We start from the raw sequence: 18,896 nt of genomic DNA, 5'->3' as shown, positions 1-18,896 counted from the left end.
GAGGGTCCTGTGCATGCTAATTAAGCACTCTATTAGTAAGCTGCATCCCCAGCCCTATTTTATTTATTTAATTTATCAGTTTGTTTACTAATTGTTTTTGGAAGAGAATTGTTCAGTTAGCCAGGCTAGTGTCAGATTTGCACAGCCTCTAAAGCAGTTGGGATTACATACATGTGTATGTGTCACCATGCCTCACTAAAAATTCTAGATCTATTTTAAAAGATTACCTAACTAATTACCAGTCTGTGCATTTATAGTTTTTTAATTATGCTTTTAAGTTTTAGACATTTTCCCTGGTAGTATTTGAACCCAGAGCATCTCCTATGCTAGGCTAGCACTGTGCCACTAAACTCAGTCCCCACTTCACACCCAGAGCATCTCATATGCTAGGCTAGCACTGTGCCACTAAACTCTGTCCCCACTTCACACCCAGAGCATCTCCTATGCTAGGCTAGCACTGTGCCACTAAACTCCGTCCCCACTTCACACCCAGAGCATCTCCTATGCTAGGCTAGCACTGTGCCACTAAACTCCGTCCCCACTTCACACCCAGAGCATCTCCTATGCTAGGCTAGCACTGTGCCACTAAACTGTGTCCCCACTTCACACCCAGAGCATCTCATATGCTAGGCTAGCACTGTGCCACTAAACTCCGTCCCCACTTCACTGACCTATTCTTCTCCTCTAACATACTATTATTTTGCTTATATTTTATTGTTGACTTACATAATCTGACATGAAAGTGAAATACAGTATATATGCTCACATGCTTACATATGTATATACATATGGGCATTTCCATTATTTAAGGTGTATGCTGGAACACCTTCATTTCCAGTATGTGTCATCTGAGGACCATTTCGACATGAGTTACTTTAAAATACTACACAGAGCATATATCGTTCTCAGTAAAATGCCCTATCTTCACAAATTAAAAATCCTTTCTTATTTTGAGACTTGTTGATGTTTTGCAAGTAGATCCTCACAGTTGCAGTCTGTTCCTAAGCCTTTCATATACAGCTTCTCACTCCACTCTGCTGCTATGGTCTGCTGTATGGAATACCAGGTCCTTGGCTAGAGAAGCTTGGCTTTTGCTGTTTCACTGTACACGTTCTGTATATGCTTTGTCCCTATAGGTGTCCCTCTGTGAGGAGCTGATTGACCTCGCCCTGAGAGGATTGTCCTATTATCACACTTATGACAGACTGTTTCTGGGCATCAATGTTGCAGTTGGTTTTGTGGGATGGATGTCTTATACTTCTTTGTTAATCATCAAGTTGCATTCTAATATCCCAAAAGGCACTAGGAAGGAAGGTAAGGTAAGTTCAGATTTAACAGAGATTCAGATTTTACTGTCTGAGTTACCAGGACTCCAGTCTGAATCAATCATGTATAGTGAGTTCATAGAATATGTAAGTTGTAAGACTAAGTGAACTGATGTGTTTTGACTTTGCTTTTCCTGTATTTTCTGGTGTGTCTGTTTTTTTCAGTGGCTAAGAGGGTACATTGATAACAGTGGCTCTGTAACTTAAGAGAAGCATAAAGAAATGCATATGAATAATTTAAGTTCTTCTGTAGCCTTAATGATACTGTTTGATTTTTAAATAACTAGTCAATGTAAGTTTTGCACATGCTTCGAGAATAGGTTATTAGGAAAATACTCCAGGCCTGGAGAGGCAGCTCAGAAGCTGGGAGTGCTTGCTGCTCTGGCTGAGGATCCGAGCCTAGAACCTGTATCAGGCTCAGAGTTGCCTGAGGCTGTTGCCTGTAACAGGGAATCTGATGTCCTCTGGTCTGCCTAGGCATCTCTTTATCCATGACATGTACATTTATGCAGGAACATACACATATTTACATGCAAATTAATAAAAATAATAATAATAAATAAATATACATATATGTTATATATTAAAAGCCTCTTCAAACCACTGTAGTGGTGCACACTAATCATTACAGCAGTCAGAAGGCAGAAGCAGGTGGATTTCCAAGTTCAAGGCCTCCCTTGTCTACAGAACAAGTTCCTGGACAACCAGGCTACAACCAGAGAAACCCTATTTCAAAATAACAAGAAAGCAAAACAAACCACTTCAAAGCAGTATATTTATTTTTATCTCATATTAAGAACTGAACAAACAATATATTCATTGTTTAAATATTCTTTTATTGTAATATTTATACTTCTCTGATTTTTTTCTCTTTTATCTTTCTGACTAAATTTCAAGAATGTTTTCTTTACCTTAAAATTGATTTAATTATTCTAATGTATTTGAAGTTGGCTGTAAGGGGAATTATTTTTTACACGTTAGGGAAATACACAGAAATGACTATGTTTTGGTAATGGAGAGATGTATCTAGGTGTTCTACTGAGCCTTTAATATGTATAGTTTTTTTACCTTTATTTAAGAATGGAGGAATACTGCGGTTTCAATGAAAGGAAGAGGCTAGACTTCTAAACCAGTGCTAATGCTGTGATCCTTTAATACAGTTGCTCATGTCATGGTGACTACAGCCATAAAATTATTCTTGTAGCTACTTGTTATAAAATTAGTTATAAAATGTTTATAACTAATTTTGCTACTATTATGAATCATAATATAAATATATGTATTTTATAAATAAAATAATATAAATATATGTACAATATGACCCTGTGAAAGAATCATTTGACCCTTCTAAGGCATTGTGACCACAGGGGGAATCACTGCTCTAAACAGAGAATATTAACATTACATACATGGTTTTATTGCATTAAAACACTTTCTATCTTAAAGTATATTGCTGTCATTTACCAGGCAGAATATCCTACCTCCATTTCCTTTGCTTCATTCTCTCTAACGATTATTACTGTGTAAAAATCTTCTAAAAAGTATTTTGCTAGTATATTTTAAATGATAATAGTCTATAAACATTTCTAGTGGTAACTTTTATTATTTTATATTTTATTTGTCTATAATGTAGAGAAGAACATTATTGCTTAATTTCAATTTTTTACAGTTCTTTCTATGCATCTTAAATAATTTTTTCCAAGAAATTGTAATTATTTCAATGTATTTGAGGTTGGCTATAATGGGAACTATTTCCTACATGTTAGGGAAATACACAGAAATGACTGTTTTGGTAATGGAGAGATGTATCTAAGAATTGCACTGAGTTCTTGTCTTTGTGCATTTCAACTTCTGTGTATAAAAGATGAGACAAGCTGAAGGAAATTAACTAATTTGGTAACAGCCTCCCAGCCAAGGTGGGGGGCGGGGCAGAGACTGAGATCTGAGCTGTTATGCCAAACATTGTTTTTTCCTTTTGCTGTTCAGAATATTGAAAAAAGATATATTTTTGTAACGTGTCAAGACTACACAGTTGATAGTTGTTTTATTTATTAATTTGACAGTGCAAGTCAGTATTTAATTGAGTGTACAAGTACAATGCTAGGTATTCTACAGAGAAATAAGAGATTCAGATCTTACCATGAAAAAATCGTGGTATTAAATAAAGTTGGTAAGAAACAAACACCCTCCATGATTTTGGTTACTATATATCATATTATTAGTGCTTAAGATGTGAGGACTATCATGTTTTAAATAAAAGACTATCTATCATATTGGTAACAGTAAAAAAGGAAGTCCAGGTGTGAGTTTAGTTTATTTTTATTTATTTATTTATTTTTATTAGATGTTTTCTTCATTTACATTTCAAATGCTATCTCAGAAGTCCCCTATACCCTCCCCTAGCCCTGCTCCCCAACCCACCCACTCCCGCTTCCTGGCCCTGGCATCCCCTGTACTGGGGCATATAATCTTCAAAAGACCAAGGGCCTCTCATCCCATTGATGACCGACTAGGCCATCTTCTGCTACATATGCAGCTAGAGACACAATCATCTATTGGATGGAACACAGGGCCCCCAATGAAGGAGCTAGAGAAAGTACCCAAGAAGCTAAAAAGGTCTGCAGCCCAATAGGAGGAACATCAATATGAACTAACCAGTACCCCTCCCCCAGAGTTTAGTTTATTTTTAAGGACTTATTTTTAATTGTGTGTTTGTATGTATATAGGAGGGTGCATGTGGATGCCTGTGGAAATCAGAGGAATCAGATCTCCTACAGCTAGAATTACAGAGTGTTATAAAGGGTCTTGATTGGGTGCTGGTATCTGAACTTGGGTCCTTTGCACACGCTATATACACTGTTAGCCACTGAGTCATTTCTCCAGCTTTTTGCTGGAAGTTGAGACTATAGTGCTGGGCAGGGGAAATTAAAACTGATTAAATGGTACAAGCAAAAGTGAGCTGGGAAGCTATACTTTTGTGATGGGTGGTAAGTTATCTTTACTGATCTCTGTCATTTCCAAGTATACCCTTTCTCGGATGCTTTTTTTGAATGTTGTTCAGTTAGGTTTAACCTCTGCAACTTTGTTAGTTATGACTTTCATAATATGGAAGAAAGATTGAAGCTTAGATAATTCTATTGCCGGAGCCAGCTAGTCAGTCAACGTAGGAACCACCTCTGGGGGAGTGAGGATGGTTATAGGAAAGGCAGAAAGAAGATGCAGGAGATAATGATGGGAGGGCTGCTGGTGAATACCATGCCAGGGAGCAAATGTATCTTCTCAGTGTTCTTTAAAGGCAAGCAACATAAACCATGACCAATTACAGGAAGATAAACAATGGCCACAAATCCTTACATTTGTTTGACTAAGGCTGTTTCCTTCAGGCTAGGCCAGTCTATCTATCTCTCTCTCTCTCTCTCTCTCTTTTTATATATATATATATGTGTGTGTGTGTGTGTGTGTGTGTGTGTGTATATATTCATATATATATTCATATTCATTGAGAGGAATTTGTCAGGGTATAATTCATGTCTTAATTAGAAACAAAGACAGATGTCTTTCATGATTAATTACAAGCAAGAAGTCACTCAAAGTTAACTCCAGAAGTGCTACCCACATTCTACCGTATTGTATCAACTCTAGAATGTGGAGTTGTTTTTTAGACACTCATATCTTTCATTTCTTATTATTTTACTCTTCTCAAAATAGTGTAAATGAGTTCTCATCTCTTACAATCAATTGCAGACATAGCCCCTTTCAACTTTAGAGTTCTTATCTGTGCCCACTTATTTAAATGTGGCCTTCTATTCTCCATTAATTTTCTATGGGCCCACTACTATCTTCTTGTTCTGTTGACTGAGAGATTCTATAATTGCTGAGATTAATGCAAAGAAGAATAAAAATAAAAATAGTAGCTATCATTTATTGAGCAGCAATAACATTCTAGTTACTTTATTAAGCCCTGTGTAATCTGATTTTTATTACCAACACTGATAAATATGTATAATTTTTATTGTACCCATATTATAGATAGACAAAACTTTGCCTAAGGAAAGCTTTATATTTTGGACTGCTCTCTTCCACATTATTTGTTAATCAAGAAAATGTTGCATAGAAATGTTCAAAAGTCAATCTGTTGGAAGCTGTTACTTAGTTAAAGTTTCCTCTTCCGTGTGTGTAAAGTTAACAGCTAAGATCACCCATTACCATATTGTAGCCAGTTGAACTTAAGCTTCAGGTTCTTATTTACAGTGCTGTGCTTCAGCCTCTTTTTACAGCCATTTCCTATCGTATGTTTGATTCTGACTTAATAATATTTTATGCCAGTAGAAAAAAATGTAAAAAGGGATGGGAAATGTATATATTTCCTAATTTTGTGTATTTTTAGAAAGAAGTTCTTAGTTCCTGCTCATTTATCCTTGGCTAACAGGTTGAGGAAACAGAAAATGTGGAGTGGAGACAAAAGAGTGTCCCTCTCCCACTGTCTAGTTCCTTTCTTTGCTAACATCTTCTGAAGGCACTTAATGTACTTTGTACCATTTTGTAACCTCTGCTTCAGACCCCAGAGCTCTATGTCTTAGCATTATAACATTCCCTAAAGTGCACCCTTTTCCCAATTGTGGGACCGTGTGGCCTAGAGCATCAAGAAGCGCTGGTAGTATGTGAAGCTGGCACTAATGATGTAGGGAGTTCCTAGATATGGCTGAAGGGACCAGCTGTATTTAGGCAATAGGAGAGATGAGTGAGCAGTATGGCAAGTTGGAGCGTTGAATAGGCAGAAACTTTTCCAAATAAAGAATACTTTATTGTATGGTAAATAGGCCCTTGTGAGCTAGACCAGAAGACAATCAAGATTTATTTTAAAAATTGTTTCTAAGAAGAACTATATTCGGAGTTCTGAATGCGTTATTTACAAACTAATTTTAGGACCCTTGCCAGTCTGCAGCTGAGATTTGCCTAATAACTATTTTAGGATAACCAGTTTCTTTCCTGATATGGTAGGACAGTGACATAATTTTGAAAGAAGTTTGATTAATCATCTAGTTGCAGAAACAGAAAAAAAGATATTTTTCTTTATAAGTCAGCATGAGTTTGAATGCATTCGAATGTTCTGTTTCATTTCAGAAGCCACACTATCTCCTGCTTTATAGCTTCATAGCTATTGGTGTCTTAGTAGCATGTTTCCTGATGATCCAAGCCTGTCCCTGGACTTACTATGTGTACTGCTTGCTGCCAGTGCCTATATGGTATGCAGTTCTAAGAGAGTAAGTAGCATGTCCTTTTGCCTTGTTTCTACTTCACTGGCAGTTAATCCTATATGTAAAATGCACTGGATTTTATAGCCTAATTCCTAAAAGATGGCTGTAATACTCTTAGATGTCCCAACACTGTCATTTCATTTACAACTGCATAATGCTGCATATTAAACATCCCTTTTGTGTTACCTTTTTTACTTCACCTGTACTTCTTTGAGGAAGCAGTGACCTGGTTTGTTTCTTTGAGTGTTTTTTAAACAAAAATATAGAATAAAATAACATAATAAATACTACTGTGCTGTGTTATGAGTATATTACATTCTGTATTTGTTTTGTCATCTTGTATTTTAGTTTCTCCATGTTTTATAAGATTTATGTGTTTCTTTCCATAGGCTTTACTTCTTCCTTAGCCATGAAATAATGGAAACTTTGTAATTATGTCACTTCTATTAATGTGTACTGACAGGGGCCCTCTACTGTTCAATGCGCTGTGCTTCTGTCTTTGTGTACTTTCTCAGCATAGCCTAAAAGTGGCTTCTTACTATTACACTCAGCCTGGAAAGGAAGATACTGAGTCAGATTTCAAGCTGACTTGGGAGGCAGAGGCAAAGGGATCTGCATTTCTAGGTCTGGACTCTATAGGGAAGGGCTGCCTAAAATAACAAAACAAAGCAACTGACTAGCAAGTGTGTCCTGACACTACCTATTTCTATTCTAATATTTGTTGATTCTAGCTTTGACTACTGCCTTCTAAAAATATGGCTTAAAATATCAAGATACTAAAATATAAGAAATAAAATATGGAAATGCTTCAAATACTTTAAATATGAAGCAATAAGACAGTGAGCAAAGAACATACAATGGTTTCAGTGTCTGAAAGGAGGAAGGTTGTTGGTTTGCTTAGTTAGCTCACTTGTGGTTTTCTAACATCATTTCTCCACTTTCAGAATTCTCTAAGTTTCCTAGCCAGTCTATTCTACTGTAGAACCCCTTCCAAATGATTAAATAATATCATTAAGGTAGTACGTGTATTTTAAATTTAGGGAAGATGGGATTTTGCAAATAGGTTTTTTGTACCCTTTTGATAGATTGTATGGAAAATAAAACATTAAAAGTGAGTTTTTAAGCTGACCAGATGGCTCTACAGGTCAACAGTCAAGGGCACTTGGGTCTCACATAGTAAAAGGAATGAACAGGTTCCTGAAGATTGCTCTCCAGCCTCCGCTGTGGGTATACATTGTAAAATGCGCTCCCACACATATTCACATAATAAATAAGTATTAAATATTTTAACCCATTTTTTTTCTAAAATAAAAATCCTCCAAACTAACTTCATTTAATCTTTCGTGCCTCTTTTGCTTATTCACAGTTGAAAACAAAAGAAATACTCTCCTTGTGGTACTAACTTTTCTTTCTTTGATGGCTACTTAACAGTGTGATATAATTTTATTCTATAGCCATTGTTTTCAGTCAGAAAAAGGTCATAAACCAAATGACAGTGGCCTTTTACAATTACCTACTTAATGCTCTACAAATGCTAAAGATTTTTTTCTTGATGATGAAATGCAGAATGTACTCAAGTATGTAATACATTTTTGGTGGTTATAAATTCTCAATTACAATTAGTGTACAATTAATGGCATCTTAAATTGGGTTTGGAAAAGGTTATTTGGCTCAGTTAAAAAGTGCAATTAAACTGAGAGTAGTGGTGCATGTCTATAATCCCATCTCCTCAGGGGCTAAGGCACAAAAACTGGCATTTCGAGGCCAGCCTGAATGACGACATAAAGTTTAAATGAAAAGGCTGGGATTTTGGCTTAGTGTCAGACTGGATGTCTGGCATGTATAGAGCCTTAGGTTCAGTCCTCAGTACTGCAAATAAATAAAAGTCAATAAATTCAGTTAAGACTTTCTCTATGAAGGCTTTTGGTGTAGCTCAGAGGTAAATATAAGGATATCATTCCAATGAGTTTTAGTATTTTTTTTTCAGGTCCATTTTATTTTATTTTTGACTAATTTGTAGTTCATGTATCTTTGTTTAAACTAGGGTCATACAAAAATAATTTTTGTTATTTATAAAACTAAGCAATGCTTATCATCATTTTTTCCTAAAAGTACAGATTTCCACAAATAAAAGTAAACAAAGCCATTAAAACACATTGCTACCGTTTATCTTAAATTTTAAGTAATTTATGAATAGAAATATCTGGGATTTTGGGCTCTCTGTAGTTTTAATTTTGTATTATATTGCTAATATTAATATGCTATTACAAATTATAAGTAATCATTTTGTAAATTGTCTTCTTAAACAGACATGAAGTTATTCAAGACCTGGTTGAATCACTATTGACTTTTCCTCGGAGCCATTTTGTTGCCTACTTGCTTGTCTTTACCTTGGGCATTGAAGTACTGGTAAGTGCCTGACCAGGTGCTGCAGTTTTATGTTTCTGGCACTAAGTGACCTTACTCTTCATTCTCTTTGCAATCTATTACCAGGTGCTCAGTTTCTTCTACCGCTACATGTTGACAGCGGGACTGATTGTGTTTGCAGGCTGGCCGTTTCTCACTCAGCTGTGGACCCGAGCAAAGGTAGAAGTGGCAAGTAATTACTTTGCGTTGATATGTGTTTGACTCAAAGAATTGTTTATTTTTAAACAAAGGAGTGGAGTGCACACTCACATAAAGGACCCAGTCTTTTGAAAGGAAGGGCTGACATCTACTTTCTGTCTCTGATTTATACGTGTATTCCTGTCAGAATGAGCCAGAGATACAGAAAGCCTATAAAGACAGAGCTGGCTTGTTTGAAGTACTTGTGGAGCTTCTAGTCCCTAGAGAGGGAGAAGTCTTAGAGCAGCAGAGTGGCCCAGGAGTCCACACGCCAAGCTCCAGTCTGAGGAGTAGCCTCCTTCTACCCAGTGAACACAGCTCTTGTCTGGGGAAGTAGCAGTATGGAGACCCAATAGTATTCTAAAAGCCACAAGAAGTTGGGAGGGAATTTGACAAGGCATATGTATTAAAAATTTCAAACAATAAACCAACCCAAAACAGATAGTAAATATGATTCAAGGTGTCCTTATTTGTGATGATTGGTCTTAGCTGTGAGCTTGATGTGAGCTAAGAATCAAAGACAAACAAGCCTCTGGGAAAAATCTGTGAGGGTTTTTGTGAATTAAGTTAATCAAGGTGAAAAGTCCCACCTTAACTATTGGGACTTTTTTTTTTTTCTTTTAAAGGAAGCGGCAGAGTTGAGCAGCAACATTCATTCTGCTTCCTGACTGGTTGCAGTATGGTAGTCAAGTGCCTCAAGCTCCTTCTGGCTGTGATAACCTACTCCCCTGCTACCTACACTCCCCACCCCTGCCATGGTGGACAGGACTGTGGAACTATAAGAAAAAGCAAACCCTCCATCTGTCATACATTTTGTCATTACAAAAGTAACTAATACAATGTTAGGATCCAAATAAATTCAGCATAGTTTTTCTTTCAGTTTCAGCCATGTACTGTGTAAGATGCTAAAAACAGATTTCTATACCATATTTGTCTAAATACACTTTTTTTTTTCTTGATTGTAGATCACCTTCCTGAGTTGGGCTTTCTTCTCTTTGCTTCTGGCAGTGTTCCCACTGATGCCTGTTGTGGGTAGAAAGCCAAACCTGTCTCTAGTGTACGTACAATATTGTTTGCCATTTCAATAGAATTCTGTCTCTGTCTATCTGTCTCTCTGTCTCTCTGTCTCTCTGACTCTGACTCTCTGTGTGTGTGTGTGTGTGTGTGTGCCATATGTATGTGGATATCCATGAAGGCCATAAGAGGACGTGAGATCCCTTATATGGGGGCCACTTGAAATGGGTTCTGGAAACTGGACTAGTATTGTTTGGCTGCTGACCCATATCTCCAGCCCCAACACTATGACACTATACTAAACTTGGTAGTGCTGAGCTTAACATTACATGAATAAACTTGAAGTATTAATGTTGAATTACTAGTTATGATCTTAGCCTAACACCAGAGAGGCCTGGTCCCCCTGGAGATGCTACCAGACCTTCACAGGCAGTAAAATTGCACCAAACAGTAACTTAAAACTCACTCCTCCTACTCCTGGTTTAGATTTTCTTTATTTTGAATATTATAGAATCTGTAAAAATTTAGTTACATTGTGAAAGTGCTCTGTGTTCAAATGTTAGTTTTGAGTGTGCCCATAACCAAATGCCACTGAAAAATGAAAGTCTATCTTAATTGAATTAAAATTTTTCCATGAGAAAAAAGATCTGTATTTATTTTGAAAGTGTGCTTTTCTGTTTTGTTTTGTTTTGTTTTGTTTGCAGAACTAGGAATCAGCTCCAGGACCTTGCACTTGTTAGGCAGTATTTTTATGTTTAACCATTCAAATTGTATTAAAATTTTTTTCTTTATTCTTTAATATATTCCCAGTGTTAATGGCACATTTCCCCTCAGTCTGACCTAGACAAGAGTTTAAAATAATTAGTTTCCTTTGCTTTTAAGTTATGATACATAATCTACTGACACTTCCCCCATCCACCATGAGTGCCTGAGTGTGTGTGTCCATCCTTGTGTGTCTGTCTGTGTGTGCTCGACTAAATTACCTGTGTTTCATCTTGCTGTTGTTCTTTTACCTTTATTTTCTTTTTTGTTTTTTAAGTCAGAGTTTGCATACACAGTCTAGGCTGGCCTTAAACTCACTGTCCTGCCTCAGCCTTCTGAGTACTGGGATTTGTATTCCACACCTTTAAATCATGTAGTTGCTTTTGCTCTTTACTTCTTAGTGCTCTGGGCATTTCTAAAAGGGATTTTGCCTAACCTTTAATAGATGAGGGTGTATTTTTTTTTAACAGTACGAATAACTGAATATTCTTGTCTGTTAATTTAAGTAATTCTTTACTTTTCTTTGCTTGTTGGTTTTTCTGGCTTCTTACAACAACAACAACAAAAACTAGATCAGGAATTGTCGTAGGATCACAGTAAATAATCAGAGCCCAATAATTGTATTTAATTATAAGATCACACCATCTAAGCCATATTTCAACATTAAAGTATTACTAAGTCAAAATTTTGGAATTTTCATGAGGTAAACATAGCATGTGAGAAACAAAATTCAAATACTTGTATTTGTTTGTTTGCTTGTTTATTGTTTGATCGATGTAGGTTGCCCTGTGAGTTCTTCTGCTGTCTCTGTAAAGCCCTTTCCTATCTTTTAGCAGTCTTGCTCATGCAGTTCTGATATAGTTTGGGTGCAGATATTATAAAAGGAGAATATATTGCATAAATGATCTCTATAAAAATTGCCACTTGTATTTTCTATTAAAGACTGACTCAAAAAGCAAATAAGCCTGCTAAAATGTAAAAAATCAAATTTATGTTTTTGAAAATTATGGTCTTTCTATCTAAACTTGATTTAAATTGCTATTAATGTTAAATGCATGTTGGTTTCCTGTGATAATTTGCAATTTGTCTTATTCTTAGTTCATAGAGAATGTTCTATGTCCATTTGATCTCTCATAGCAGTTTCATTCTCTAGATTACAGAAACAGATGTGTGAAGCAAGAATAAAATAAGAAGACAGAAGATAGGTGGATAGTGTTACTGTTGGATTTCTGTGAGCCCAGTGTACTAAAGCAAAACTGTTGCCAATGAGTTAGTTAAAAGGAAAGAAACAAAGGCAGAAGTTGTCATCCTACATAGCTAGTCTCATGAGTTTTATTGCAATACATTTTAAAGTGTTGATGTTTTTTCTTATGACCTCAGAGATTATTTGAAGAATAAAAAAATGAACATCAGCCATGTTCTTGGCATATACCTAATCATGGTTTGCACTTTCTTGCTTCTCTAACACTCCTTTTGCCTTATTTCCTTTAATTTGAGTTCTAGATTGTATCTTGAACATACATTCAGTTATATTACTCAGATTTTTATGAAGAGCTAAAATTATTTACTATGACTTTAGTGACAATCTTCCTGACAGTCTAGAAAATGCGTTCAGCCACTTCACCATAGTATACAAAATGACATATACAATGCTGTGCTCCCCAACACTGTTGAGACCACTGCCCTACCTTCCAGCCAGGCCAGCTGAGGAGACACTGGGGTCTGGGATGGGAAGGAACTGCTTGGCCTGAGGAGTGCTTTGTCCTTTGTATGAAACCGTTTTCTCAGTGAGAATCTCTGTGGCAGATGCTTATATTCTCTGTATTTACTCAGTTCCATTTAAGAGCCATAGTAGTTGATGGATGAAAAAGAATAAATTAAACAAATAGGTAATAAGGTAAATATACTGAAAGAAATTATTGAATGTGGTTACAACTAGCACTGCCATGTGCTTGTCCTGCTATTTCCCATCATTCCTCTGCCAGCTTTACTACTTGATGATGATTAAACAAAATGCACGAGAGGTCTCCATTTGAGTACACTGCCTCATGTTTTTATATGCTGACTTTGGTATGCTTCTTTGGAAAAGTTTGAATGTGAATAATGTTTTGAAACAGAATGGGTGCTGGATTCCTGGTTCTTCTGCTGTCGCTGGCTGTTGTAACAACTCTCAGAAAAAGAAACATTAAATTGGTAAAGGACGAGCTGTTGGTACTTCTGTTACAGGTCAGTTGAAATTTTTCTATAGTATATCATACTAGCCATAGAGTAAAATGTATGTTAGTGTTATACTCTGTTACATTCCTGTATTCCTGTCACTCAAGACTGTCACTAGAGAAGTAGAGAAGTAAGTTTTCTTTTTAAGGTAGTACACAGAAGTATGTTTAAAATAGCAAAGGGTCAGCAAGAGTAATGAGTGATGTCAAGAAATCCGCAGTTAAGGTGACCTTAGGATTTAGAACAAATAAGAGAGGAAAGTGTATCTTCTGCACTGAGATCTTGTAGTCCTCAGATACACCAAGCTGCTTTGACATGGCAGCTTCTGGGAAGGTTGACACAGGGCAGCAAGTGATAGATGGCCTGGGAGATAGGCTTGCATTGGTTGCTGACTGTGGTGTTTTAAAGTTAGTGCCCAGCTATTGTGTTAACAGGATGTACAGTTTCCAGTAATTGAACTCCAGTTTTTTTCTTAATGTCAGTGTAGCAAATATTTAACAGGGTTGTGAAAGTTATAGATTATATAGTAATCATATTTTATAAAATGATATCTTTTTATGTATAAGAATAGAAAGCACTTTCATTTTCTTTTTTTAATTTAATTTTATTTGTAATTCATTTTTTACACTCCATATTTCATTCCCCACCCCTCCCCATCCACCCTCTGATTGTTCCACATCCCACACCTCCTCCCCACCACACCCTGTCTCCATGTGGATGCCCCCACCCCCCATCCCACCTGACCTCTAAGCTTCCTAGGGCCTCCAGTCTCTTGAATGAAAACAGACCTGGAAAAGTCCTCTACTATATGTGTGTTGGGGGCCTCATATCAGCTGGTGTGTGCTGTTTGTTTGGTGGTCCAGTGTTTGAAAGATCTCGGGGGTCCAGATTGATTAAGACTGCTGGTCCTCCTCCATAATTGCCCTTCTCAGCTTCTTTCAGCCACCCCTAATCCAAAAACAGGAGTCAGCTGCTTCTGTTGACTGGTTGGGTGTAAATATCTGCATCTGACTCTTTCAGCTGCTTGGGTCTTTTGGAGGGCGGTCATGATAGATCCCTTTTTGTGAGCGTTCCATAGCCTCAGTAATAGTGTCAGACCTTAGGACCTCCCCTTGAGCTGGATCCCGCTGGGCCTGTCGCTGGACCTTCTTTTCTTTTCAGTTTCCAAGACAGTATTTCTCTATGAACCCCTGGCTGTCTGAGAACTCATTCTGTAGACCTAGCTAGCTTCATACTCAAGAGATCTGCTTGCCTCTGCCTCCTGAGTTCTGGAATTAAAGGCGTAAGCCACCACTGCACAGCTTAGAAAGCATTTTTTTTTCAATAGGATAATAGTCATTCTTTAATTTTTATATTTTCAACAATAGGTTTTATCTTTTAAGATTTAAAATTTTATTTGTTGGGCTGGAGAGATGGTTCAGTGGTTAAGATCACTGACTGTTCTTAAAAGGTCCTGAGTTCAATTCCCGGGAACCACATGGTAACTCACAACCATCTGTGATGGAATCTGATGCCCTCTTCTGGTGTGTCTGAAGATAGCAACAGTGTACTCACATATATAAAATAAATAAATCTTTTTAAAAATGTAGTTGTTTTTATTATAAATTTTCCTTATTCTTGAGAATTTCATACTTATAAACAATAAAATATATCAACCCCTATTTCCTCTGTCAACTACTCTCATGTACCCATTAATATGTTTCCTCTTCAGATTTATGCCATTTTTTTATTGCATATTTTAAACATGCATATACTGTGCTTTGGTCAAATCCATTCCTCTTTCCCTCCCCTCCAGTTCCTACTCTTTGCCCCAATACTGACCCTTCCCAACTTCATGTGCTTTCTCTTTAAACCCACTGAATCTACTTTGTGCTACCTATACATGACTATTTCCCTGAAGAAAACTATCATCTAGAAGCCAGTAACTTCTCTGATAGGGGTGAGGCTTTATGTGCTCCCCACCCCGTCTGTACTGGGCTTTTGGCTCCTTTATCTTCTGCAGGTCTGTGCATGCAGTGCAGTCACAGCTGCTGTGAGTTTCTGTAGGCAGTAGTTTTCAGCACAATTAACTGTACCAGGGATGTGCTCTATCTTGTCAAGGAAACCAAGTCCAAGCAGAAAGTGGTTGGTTACTCCCATAATTGTGCAGCTATTGTACCAGTGGGCCTACCCTGCCAGTCCTGTCATTATTGTAGCTGGAAGGGTTCACAGCTGCGTAAGGCTGTTGATTATTTTTCTTCACCAGTAACATGCATAGCACCTTTCCGCACTATGAAAGCTTCCAGGTTGATACCATCTTAGTTTCTCCTTGTTTGATGAATCAGGCATGTGGTGTCTTCAGCAGAAATCTTGCTATCAAGCTTTGGAGGGTAACCGGGAACAACGGCAATAGCCTATAATGCTATTGAGAGGGGTCTTTGGGATCACACTGGCTAACAACTTGATTGGCCTGCTATGACCCCTTACTGGTTTCCTGTCATCTATTGGTTCTCTAATTTAAACATATATATCTAAAGGATCAAATCTGTTGTTCAAATACAGGAGAGAACAGTGTTTGTCTTTCTGGGTTTGAGGCATCTTACTCAGAATGATTATTTTTACTTCCATCCATTTACCCATGAACTTCTTTACTTCATTTCACTTGACAGTTGAATAATATTCCACTGTGTAGATGTACTGCTAAGTCCATCTAGTTCTGCCCATACATGCATGGATGTGAGGCCATCCACTGGAACATGGGAAGCCAACCAGTGGGAACACCCTCAAAAAGAATGATTCTCCCTCTTCCACAGCTATCCACTTGCAATATCTCCTCATTTAGGGGTGATGCCTGGAGAGTACTGCCCCCATGTATGCTGGAATATTGTCTGGTTTGCTCATGTGCATAGCAATGTGAGTTCATGTGCACAACAGCCATGGCCAGTCAAGCTGAGTTGTGAAACTTTTTTTGACCCATTCATCTGTTAATACCCATACAGGTTAGTTCTGTTATTATGGCAGCTAGTTAATCCTAGCTATTGTGAATAGAGTAGCAGTGAGCATGGGTATACAAGTGACTTTGTGGTAGAATATAAGGTACTCTAGGTGTTTGCCCAGGAGAGATACAGCCATGTCATATATCAGTTCTGCTTCTAGTTTTTGAGAAACATCTAGACTGATAGCCATAGTGTATGCACAAGTTTACACTGCCACCAACATGAGTTCCCTTCTTACAACTTCCACACCAGCTCTTCCAACCCTTTCTTATGGATAACCATATCTAGAGCTCTACTAAACCACATGAGTCTTCTTAAAAAGTTCTCTTAGGACAAAACACTATAATTTATTTCGAGTAGTGTGAAATAGAAATATAACCATGCTTAAAAGATACAGTGAGTTATGTTCACTCTTGGAGAGCAACAGTGAACCCATAAGAAGAGAAGAAATTGGGCTGGAGAGATGGCTCAGTGGTTAAGAGCACTGACTGCTCTTCCAGAAGTCCTGAGTTCAATTACCAGCAACCACATGGTGGCTCATAACCATCTGTAATGAGGTCTGATGCCTTCTTCTAGTGTGTCTGAAGACAACTTCAGTGTACTCATATAAATAAAATAAATAAATTTTTTTAAAAAAAGGCGAAATCCTTTGTAGGAACATATGCTTCATTGTAAATAGCACAGTGCCTTTCCTCTAAAACTGGTGTAGTTTTGACAGAATCCACCCACAGTAATGAGAGCTTTGACAACAATGTGTGTTTCCGATTCTCACTCCAGAGGACTGAAGAATATTATGCTTAAATTCTTACATATTTTGTTAGAAATACCCCTGAATATTGTGTAACTCCATTACAAAGTTCTTTCTTGCATTATCTTTAGTAATTTGCATTAATTTCTGTTCTGCCTGACATACTTTATTGATCCCAAGGCATACATTTTCCCCCAATTTTGGCATCTCTTAATTGAGAAAATGTCTTATAATAGAAAGGATCCTGGGAGTGTATCATAGCTTTATTCACAGAAATGTTTGGTCTTAATCTGTTCACCAAAAAGACAAAATACAGTAATCTTTAGGATTTGCTAATGTGATCACTGATCTAAACTCTGAGAGCTTACTTTTTCTGTAGTCACACTTTAGCTCATTTCTTTAAAATGGTAATTAATCCACTATTGATCAGGGATCAATAGTCACTTTTCTATACAGCTGGATATTTTTGGTTTTCATGCACAAGAATGTTCAAGTCTCACATGTCAGCACAAAAGGAGACAACACAGAAAATAAAAAGGAAAGAGTATATTGCAATAAAGTAGTTTCTTATGAAAGCAGCATTCAACTTGACAGTAACTACACTGAACCAACCATACAGTAATTACAGTGAACATTTATACTGTCTCAGTTTCCACGGCCTGGTAAATATACAGACCACAATTGTATTGAATAAGTAAATATACAAATAGTACTGTGCAGAGGAACAGAGGTGGGAAAGGCACTAGTCTATATACTCCTATCTGTTTGAATAATGTAAGAAACCTTCAACATATGTAACAGATACTTGTACATAGAACCTCTAATGAGTTATGCCATAGCACTCTTGATAGTGTGTATGCCTCATGTTACCCTTAGGCAGGTCTTTGGCTTAGCAAAGCAGTACTAACATGTAGCTCTGGAGCACAAGAAGGCAGCCTGGTGTGATTCCAATATTTCAGCTACATTCCACTTTTTCTCAGCACTGCCTAAGCATCTTAGAAGTGTGTCACTTTCCCTGCCTTCCCTTTGCTAAGCTGGTTTGTGTTTTCAGATGCTGAGTACAGTGGTCTCTATGTATGTGGTGTATAGCACCCACCACAGTCTGTTAAAGAAAGAAGGCCTGCCTCTTATGAATCAGATTGTGAGCTGGGCAACATTAGGTAAGTGGCCACTCAAAACAAATTGGAAAATTTGACCTCCAGTCACTTTTCTTAATGATTATTTATGTTTCCCTTTCCAAAACCAACATTGACTAGATATTTCTCAGCATGATGCATATTTTATAAAGCCACAAAGGTGTTTCCAATCATGTTTCTCTGTATGGCACCCTTATTTAAGAATGTTAGATTTGGGGATAGTGAAACAGCACCACAGTTAAGTGCTTACTACTTTCTCAAAGGATATTGTTTGAGCTTCTGACACTCACATGGTAGTTCACATCTGCCTCAGGAGTGAACACATAGGGAAGGAAGAAAAGTCTTAAGGATAATATAGAAATGGAATTACTTGTACTTTTTGCCCACAGTATTGCAAGTTCCTTTGCAGAGGCAGGAGTATCTCCCTGAGTTCCCCACCAGCCAGGTCTACATACTATCTCAAACGGAGCAAAAGAAAACAAACAAAAACAAAAGCAAAACAGCACCCTTGACCAGGAGCGGCTGTGCATGCCTTTGATACTGGGGAGGAAGAGGCTGGTGTATCTCTTAAGTTCAAGGTCAACCTACTCTATACAGGGAGATGCAGACTAGCCAGGGATACATAGTGAGACCCTGTCTGAAAAAGGGAGAGGGGGTGAGGGAGAAGAGAGGACCTTTGTTTGTTAAGCTATATTGTAGCTCTAGTCCTGTTATCTTAGGTTGTAGTAGAATGCATATGCATGCTAGATAAGAATTCCTATCCTACCCCTGCCTGCAATTTGGTTATCCTATAAAGGGTTTTTTGTGTGTCTGTATTGATCACATTTTCATTTTGAAACAGTAGAAAAGAAATTTAC

The 18,896-nt window shown here is 37.4% G+C and overlaps 1 protein-coding gene across 3 annotated transcripts in view; it reads left to right on the top strand.

Moving 5' to 3' along the window:
* Pign (phosphatidylinositol glycan anchor biosynthesis class N) overlaps positions 1-18,896 on the top strand; it is a 142,162-nt gene that overhangs the window by 55,821 nt on the left and 67,445 nt on the right. For all 3 annotated transcript variants that reach the window (XM_021156326.2, XM_085839975.1, XM_021156318.2), the window contains exons 16-22: positions 1,137-1,319; positions 6,450-6,589; positions 8,893-8,992; positions 9,077-9,169; positions 10,153-10,244; positions 13,081-13,189; positions 17,955-18,063. In XM_021156326.2, coding sequence (XP_021011985.1) covers positions 1,137-1,319; positions 6,450-6,589; positions 8,893-8,992; positions 9,077-9,169; positions 10,153-10,244; positions 13,081-13,189; positions 17,955-18,063 — 826 coding nt within the window. The remainder of the gene's footprint in view (positions 1-1,136; positions 1,320-6,449; positions 6,590-8,892; positions 8,993-9,076; positions 9,170-10,152; positions 10,245-13,080; positions 13,190-17,954; positions 18,064-18,896) is intronic.

The sequence above is a fragment of the Mus caroli genome, unplaced genomic scaffold (assembly GCF_978045245.1).
Source record: "Mus caroli unplaced genomic scaffold, Mus_caroli_1 scaffold_1, whole genome shotgun sequence".
NCBI classification, from domain to species: domain Eukaryota; kingdom Metazoa; phylum Chordata; class Mammalia; order Rodentia; family Muridae; genus Mus; species Mus caroli.
Note: the sequence above shows the minus strand (reverse complement) of the source record. Positions and strands in the feature narration are given on the sequence as shown.